Here is an 8,151-nt window from a genome sequence, read left to right as displayed (position 1 = left end):
GGAAGTAGTTATAAAAAGTGGGATCGCTCCAACAAGATGATGCTGCGTATCCCCGTGGCTTCCGAGATACGGATACAGTTACGCATTTATTCCGCACTCACAAAGTTGCTGTCCACGAGAGAGACGGCTCCTGCCTCCCCGCACAGACCCATCCCACCCGTCCTACCATACGCTGACATTGCCCCGGCTGGAAGCCGCAGAAGCCGGTTAGTGGGCAGCTGCCGACCGGCGGGCTGGCCACGGCGGAGACCCCCATAACCCTCATCCTCAGCTTTTCTTCACAGAGCCCTCCCATACGTGCCTGCTGCTCTCCGCCGCCCGCACCGGGACCTTCCCTCGCTGTCCCACACCGCGGTCTCGGGGCAGCCGCCGCCGGAGCCGCCTGGGCGACGCGGCCCCTCCTCCCTCGGGCGCGGCCCCCGTTTTTGGACCTGGCCCTGCCCCTGGGCGCGCTCTCCGCCGCTCCGTTGGTAGCCCACTGCCGAGGAGCGGGGACGGCTGTGGGATCCGCCGCCAAGGAGGGCGGCTGGGCTCGGCGGCCAGCTCACGCATTCGCAGCCCAGAAGAGCAGGCAGGAGCTTCGGCGGGGCCGGCAATCCTCCCGCCGCCGCAGCACGGCGCGCAGGACCTGCACATCCCTGGTCCGCCGAGGGCGGCTTTGCCAACCACCCCCACCCCCTCCGTCACCCCCCCGCCTTCCCTCTTTTCCTCCTCCCTCCCGCCCTGCCTTCTGCTTTCTCTCCCCGCCCCTCCAGAAGGATATCCCTGAGTTTGCTTCAGTGCCCGTGTCCGCTGCCGCATCTCCCCCGCAACCAACTCTGGGGAGCCTCCGGAGGAGGGCAGGGACCCGAAGTTGCGGACAGACGGTGGGAAGTACCGGCAACGCGAAAAGGCCCAGAGCCGAGCATAGGGCGGCCCAGCCGAGGCGGCGCGCCGCAACCCACAGGTCGGGAGCTAGCCCCGGGCCGCGCCGGCTGGGCAGAGTGACTCGGCCCCGCGGCAGCTGCCGGCCGCCCTGAACCCCCTCCCCGCCCCTAGCCGGAGCAGCTGCGGTAAGAGACGGGTTTGCGCTGGGGGAGGCCGGTGAGAGGACACACGGAGGGTCCGGGCCACGGCGGGGGGCTCGTCCTCTAAACTTGTTCAAGTTGTGCGGCCCCGGGGCGGCGGGGAGGGGCGCGCGGCGGCGGCGGAGGGGCGCCCTCTGCTGGCCGCGCCGGGCCCCGTCCGGCTTCGTGTTGGGGCGGGGGGCGAAACAGCGGTCCTGAGCGGACCAGCCTCTCTCCTTCATTCCGCCGGCGCAACCAAGGCGCGGGGCGTTCGTGTAAGTGTCGTCCTACTTTGGTTTTGCTTTTAATTGGAGCTCCGTTTAGTCTCGGTTGCATGTTTCAGGTTTGTTTTCTTGGTAGCTCCTCCCAGTGTAATGGGAAGATAGTCCCTGATACAGGACGAGGTGAACTAAAGAGAGCTGAAGTAGCCAATCTGGATTTCTATTTTGCCAATGGCAAATTCTGTGGAACTTTGAAAATGCTAAGTAATGAAAAAAGCAGATCTGTTAAAGAAAAGGTGGATTAATTTGTCTTTCCTAGAAAGTGAGCAGTACTTTGTTACGTAGTTCAACTATGTTCTCACACCTGTACAGCTTCAGAGAACTTTTGTTTCTCTTTTCACAGAAAGAACCAGCACACAAAGTGGAAGAAAACCCGAAACTGCTCTTTTAACAAAAAAGTCTTGGCTGTCTTGTCTCTTACACGCTTTGCTTTTGCTTCATAATGGAAGGAGCAGGATTATCTGAATCATTAAGGCAAAATTTGGGCATCATTGGCTGAAGATATCCTGAAAGAAGACTTGAAAATATGTTGATACTCTGTTACTACTAATTCAGACACTGTCTCTGCAGACAGAGGCAGATAGTTGATAGAAGCACAGCAGTTTCCTGCAGAGAGCACATGGAGAATCTATGTTGATGTTTTTGAAGGAATTTTTAATTATTTTTTTCCTTCCCACTCTCCCATGAGTCCCAAAAAGAAAGATGGAAAGAGAGTGTGTGGAAACTGAGCTAAGGTGAAGGCTGAAGAAAGTAACTTCAGTTTTGGAGTCTGTTTTCCAAGTGCTGTAAATCCCCTATTTCGTCCAATATAATACATTGTTCTGAATAAATTATATCATTTTGTGATCAGTGAAGTTTTTGTCAGCTGTAGAAGTGGAATTTGACCTGATTGAAAGCTCTTTAAAAACAAGTAAATGTGCAACTCTGATACCTTTTTTCAAGTGAAGTTTTTCAAGTTACCAAGAGAGGGTGTTTTGGTCTCTTACTGTGTGTTGTCACAACCTGTGTTTTAATTGCATATCTTAGAGATTTTACTTCTTCCCTAATTTTAGTGTTTATGCTGTAGTGTTGTGTTTGAGGCAAGTGTGAACAGACAAAGCACCTGAAATTTGATTTTTTGAGAGCACTGTTATTTCAATGTTGTAACTCAGATGACAAATAATCTGAGTATCTGTTGGCATGCACAGTACACACTATGTCTTTTCTGCTAAAAATACGCCTTAAGATGTTTGGTTTTATACTTAACTGGATCAGAGTGTAATATCTCTACATTGTGTTTTGTTAGGAAATGCATGCCTTGGGAAGAGGTACTGCCTAATGGATCATGGCTCTGATGTTCACAGGGCATGCTTTATTTCTGGCATTAATGATGTTTGCTGTCCTCACTTTTGAAGAATCTGTAAGCAATTACTCTGATTGGGTGACTTTTGTAGAAAATATAGATCAGTATGAAAAACAGCAACGTGAAGGTCTCAGAGCTGAGCAGAAACCTAAAAAAGCAGTTCTTCATCCAAGCTTGTATTTCGATGCTGAAGATGTTCAGGCACTGAGGCAGAAGGCTCATACAAGCCATTCACATTTGTTTAGAGCCATCAGAAGTGCAGTAATAGCTATGCTGTCTAACCCATTATACTACCTACCTCCACCTAAGCACGCTGATTTTGCTGCAAAGTGGAATGAGATTTATGGTAACAATTTGCCACCTCTAGCATTTTATTGTTTGCTGTGCCCTGAAGATAAAGCTGCATTTGATTTTGCCCTAGAATATATGGATAGAATGGCTGGCTACAAAAACTGGTTGGTTGAGAATGCACCTGGAGATGAAGTGCCACTTGGTCACTCCCTAACAGGATTTGCCACTGCTTTTGACTTCTTGTATAATTCACTGGAAAATGAGAGAAGGCAAAAATACCTGGAGAAGATATGGTCCATAAGCAAGGAAATGTATGAGTACTCAAAGGTTCGTTCCTGGGGAAAGCAGCTTCTCCATAACCACCAAGCAACCAATATGCTTGCTTTGCTTATTGGGGCTTTAGTTGCAGGGGTGGACAGAGGATCTCAGGCAAATATTTGGAAACATGCTGTTGTTGATGTGATGGAGAAAACAATGTTTCTGCTCAATCATGTTGTAGATGGGTCTCTGGATGAGGGCGTAGCTTATGGGAGTTACACAGCCAAGTCTGTAACCCAGTATGTTTTCCTGGCTCAGCGACACTTTGGTATTAACAACTTGGAGAATAACTGGCTGAAGATGCACTTTTGGTTTTACTATGCCACCCTATTACCAGGCTTTCAGAGGACTGTGGGTGTAGCAGATTCTAATTACAACTGGTTTTATGGTCCTGAGAGCCAACTGGTTTTCCTGGATAAGTTTGTCTTGAAGAATGGAGCAGGCAACTGGCTGGCACAGCAGATTAGAAAACACAGACCCAAGGATGGGCCAATGGTCCCATCTACTGCACAGAGGTGGAGCACACTACACACTGAATTTATATGGTATGCTGCTGAAATCACTCCTCAGCCACCTCCTGGCTATGGTAGTGCTAAAATGCATGTGTTTCCTAACTGGGGAGTTGTTACTTATGGGGCTGGGTTGCCAAACAGTCAAGCAAACACCTTTGTGTCCTTTAAGTCTGGAAAGCTTGGTGGACGTGCTGTCTATGACATTGTTCACTTTCAACCATATCCGTGGATTGATGGGTGGAGAAGTTTCAATCCAGGACATGAGCATCCTGATCAGAACTCTTTCACTTTTGCTCCCAATGGACAGGTGTTTGTATCTGAGGCTCTTTACGGCCCTAAACTCAGCCACTTGAACAATGTCTTGGTCTTTGCACCATCTCCGACAAGCCAGTGCAACCAGCCTTGGGAAGGACAGCTTGGTGAGTGTGCCCAGTGGCTGAAGTGGATTGGTGATGAGGTTGGAGACTCGACTGGAGAAATCATAACAGCCTCTCAGGTTGGAGACATGATGTTTGTGAGTGGTGAGGCGGTATTTGCTTACACATCAGCAATGAAATTGAAAAGTGTGTATCGTGTTTTGCTGCTCTTGAATTCTCAGACATTGTTAGTAGTAGACAATATTGAGAAGGAGGAAGACTCTCCTGTCAATTCTGTCAGTGCCTTTTTTCATAATCTGGACATAGATTTTAAATACATACCCTATAAATTTAAGAACAGATACAATGGAGCTATGATGGATGTGTGGGATGCCCACTACAAGATGTTTTGGTTTGATCATCATGGGAGTAGTCCTGTTGCTAGGATACAGGAGGCAGAACAAGCTGCTGAATTCAAGAAGCGGTGGACTCAGTTTGTAAATGTTACCTTTCCAATGAAAAACACACTTACAAGGATTGTTTACCTTTTCTATGGCCCTTATGTCAATGTTTCTAACTGTAGACTCACAGATAATGCAAAATCTGGATTTCAGATTTCACTCAGTGTCAACAATACTGAAAATACTATCTCTGTTGTGACTGAATATCAGAATTTAAAGACAAGGTTCGATTACTTGGGATTCGGTGGATTTGCCAAAGTAGTTAATGAAAACAAAGTGACCAAGTTTGGTCTAGGTACTGAATCTGTGAAAAAACAGATAAAAAATAATAGGGCAGTTTTCCCATTTGGATTCAAAGTGAACATAATTGCAGGGTTAATTTTGGGTGTTAGTTTGGTCATACTGGCTTTTCAGTGGCGATTTTATATATCCTTTGGTAAAATGTTGCGTTGGATCCTGATACTGGTTGTCACGCTATGGCTTATTGAATTGGTGGATGTGTGGAGCATGTGTACTCAGCCCATCTGCGCAAAATGGACCAGTGGCATAACAAAGCTAGAACATGATGAAGGCAATAAAGCCAAACAATTAGAAGGAAACCCTGTTGTTTTGCCAGATGTTATCATTACTTCACTTCCTGCTTCTGGTGCAGAAATTTTGAAACAGCTGTTTTTCAATAGCAGTGACTTCTTATACATCAGGATACCTACACCCTATCTCGAAATTCCTGAGACTGAATTTGAAATTGATTCCTTTGTAGATCCATGTGAATGGAAGGTTTCTGATGTCCAAAATGGTCATTTTCGCCTTATCCAAGGATGGCTCCAGTCTTTAGTTCGAGGCACAAAGTTACATTTACAAAACATTCATTTATACGAAACCAGCAGAAGTAAAATTGCTCAGCATTTTGCCATAAACAAAGACAAAAAGAAAAGATCAAAAAAGAGAGAATCTCTGTCAGAGCAAAGAATCAGGGCAAGAGGGAATCAAGATAAAGATGCTGAATATATTAGGGAACTGAGAAGGCATCTCTCCTATTATCCTAATGCACGACCTGTGCTTAGTTTAAGTAGTGGAAGCTGGACATTAAAGCTTCCCTTCTTTCAGGAAATCATAGGACCATCAATGAGAGCATTATATGTCGTGAGGGACCCACGGGCGTGGATCTATTCAATGTTGTACAAAAATAAGCCAAACCTTTACTCTTTGAAAAATGTTCCACAACACTTGGCTGCAATGTTTAAAGGGGAGAATGGTAAAAGAAAGTGTAGTTTAAATGAAGGCTATGCCTTTGAATATGAATCATTAAGAAAAGAACTTTCAAATTCTAATTCAAATGCAGTTTCTGTGTTGTCTTATTTATGGTTAGCAAATACAGCAGCAGCACTGAGAATAAATGGGGTCTTGCTGCCAACAAATTATCAACTAGTCAAGTTTGAAGATATTGTGAGCTTTCCTCAGAAGACGGCTGAAACAATTTTTGCCTTTCTTGGTATTCCTCTTCCTCCTGCTAGGTTAAACCAAATATTATTTGCCACCTCCACCAATCTTTTCTATCTTCCTTATGAAGGGGAAATTTCATCAAGTAGCATTCATTCCTGGAAACAAAATATGCCCAACGAAGAGATTAGACGGATTGAAGATATCTGTTATTCTCTAATGGTTCACTTAGGATACCCAAAGTTTATAGAATAAATGCTGCTGGTCAGCAGAAATTTGCACTAATGATCTCTGACTCCTAATTTGTGGATAAATATTGGAAAAGTTTGTTTATTCTTGTAAAATGTGTACAGTCTGCTACTTTCAGAGAGATTATTTTAAGAAAACGATAGTTCTTGCAATTGTGGGGTGTTTTTTTTGGTTTATTTTAGTTGGGGTGGGGGGGAATACAACAAAAACTTGTAACTACTGCTGCCTTTCAGAAAAAAGCTGTGTGAACATCTATAGAACTACCAGCTGGGAACTCTATAGCTCAGGGGATTAGTAATAGAATATGGAACTTTTCACCTCCAGCTCACCAGTTAGACCAAGTGGTTAGTTCCTGAAAGTACTTACCATCTAATTATTGTATGATGGCTTATATGAAATTAAACTGGCTAACCTGGCCCAGTTCTCAAAGGTGGTAATTAGCCCCCCTGGACAGGTTTACTAATGCATTCTGTCTGTGTCTCACTGGTCACTATAGTGGTGCAAAATAAACATAAGCTGAGATTTAAGGCTGTTCAGCATCCCTTCAGCAGGAAGAAACAATCAGAACATTTGAGTGAATCTAGTTTCTTACTTGCAGTCTCAACAGATAGGCCCAGAACTGGAATGGACATGGATATTAAATATCATTATAAGATATGGTTCCTTCAGCTCAGAGTTGTGGCACTTAGATTGGGGTTTGTGCTTTGATGAAAGGGAAGACTTCATTCTCCATTCCTGACAATGAAGTATGCTTTGTGAGCTCGAAGTAAATTATCTGCAGAAAAAAAAGAGATAAAAGCTAAGAAACCAACAGGATGTCCCAGATGAGCAATTCAGTTTGGAGAAGATTTTGTGTAGTTTTGACCCACCTCAACCTAACTTAATTTTGAAAATTGCTAGCATCTTGGCTCCTTGCACTGCTTTATCCTCTACCACTTAAGAGGTTCTGCAAGGATTTTCTCTTTTTGAGTGAGATTCTTCCATCCTGCTTAGTTGTAACACATTTCTGCTGATCTTTGTGTGTAATTTCTCTGAGACCAGTGCAAATATTTGATGTCATTGTCAATGGCTTATTGTTGATGTCTGCATAAAATGGCAATATGAGATTTAGAAGATCTTAAATAAATTCCAGGTCTGTATTGCTGAGGGATGTTTTGCTTTTCTGTAAAATGAGTTTCTGAAGGACAACCATTGCTAACCTCAGGTCTTCTTTTAGAAAAGACAGAAATCTGATAACCACCTATTTCTCAACCACCTCACATTTGAGTTTCCTTACAGTAAACTGTTCCCAAAGTTGTCTGATTCTTATTGGTGTTTCTTTAACATGGAACTGTGATATGATATTGGTTTGGAAACAGATAGGCTTGATTTGATGGTTGTGTCTTTGTCAAAGCTTTTCTTCTTGAGTCATAATCTTTGTTTGCACATACCCATTAAGAAAAGTTTTCCCATTTCCCAATATAACTTGCTCAGAATTCTTTGGAAATGCATGCATATTGTATATGTCTGCAGATATGTAAATCAGGTCAAAAAGAGACATCTGTTTCCTTTACCATCTGCTTTTTATTACAGATAGAATTGTCCTGAAATATGCTTCAGTTGGTTTGTGGGAGCTAAGATCAGAGATGGTTTATTATATTGAAATATACATGTAATTACTCTTTATTTGGTGGTAAGCATCAGACAATGTCAAAAGTACAGTGAGTTTCTTCATACAGATTACAGGTACCCTCACTGATTTTTAATATAAAGGAGTTCTTGCCTTTTCTTCCAATTTTACTATTATGTCCCTGTCTTAGCCCACTGCCTTGTCCCTCTCTTGCATACATTTCACATCCATGTTGTAATATCTAAT

At 44.0% G+C, this 8,151-nt stretch overlaps 1 protein-coding gene across 1 annotated transcript; it reads left to right on the top strand.

The window, feature by feature from the left end:
• The first annotated feature begins 750 nt into the window (after positions 1 to 750).
• On the top strand, positions 751 to 6,328 carry DSEL (dermatan sulfate epimerase like). Its single transcript, XM_005153451.3, has 2 exons — positions 751 to 1,052; positions 1,671 to 6,328. Exon 2 carries the CDS (start codon positions 2,652 to 2,654, stop codon positions 6,300 to 6,302), a length of 3,651 nt encoding a protein of 1,216 aa, XP_005153508.2. The 5' UTR covers positions 751 to 1,052; positions 1,671 to 2,651; the 3' UTR covers positions 6,303 to 6,328.
• The last annotated feature ends 1,823 nt before the right edge of the window (positions 6,329 to 8,151 follow it).

This window comes from Melopsittacus undulatus, chromosome 1, assembly GCF_012275295.1.
Source record: "Melopsittacus undulatus isolate bMelUnd1 chromosome 1, bMelUnd1.mat.Z, whole genome shotgun sequence".
In the NCBI taxonomy this organism is placed as follows: domain Eukaryota; kingdom Metazoa; phylum Chordata; class Aves; order Psittaciformes; family Psittaculidae; genus Melopsittacus; species Melopsittacus undulatus.
The sequence above is the reverse complement of the archived record's forward strand: the minus strand, read 5'-3'. Positions and strand labels throughout refer to the sequence as shown.

What these genes read in the sequence shown, in the direction of transcription:
- DSEL (XM_005153451.3), top strand. Translation starts at nt 2,652, where the DNA reads ATGGCTCTGATGTTCACAGGGCATGCTTTATTTCTGGCATTAATGATG.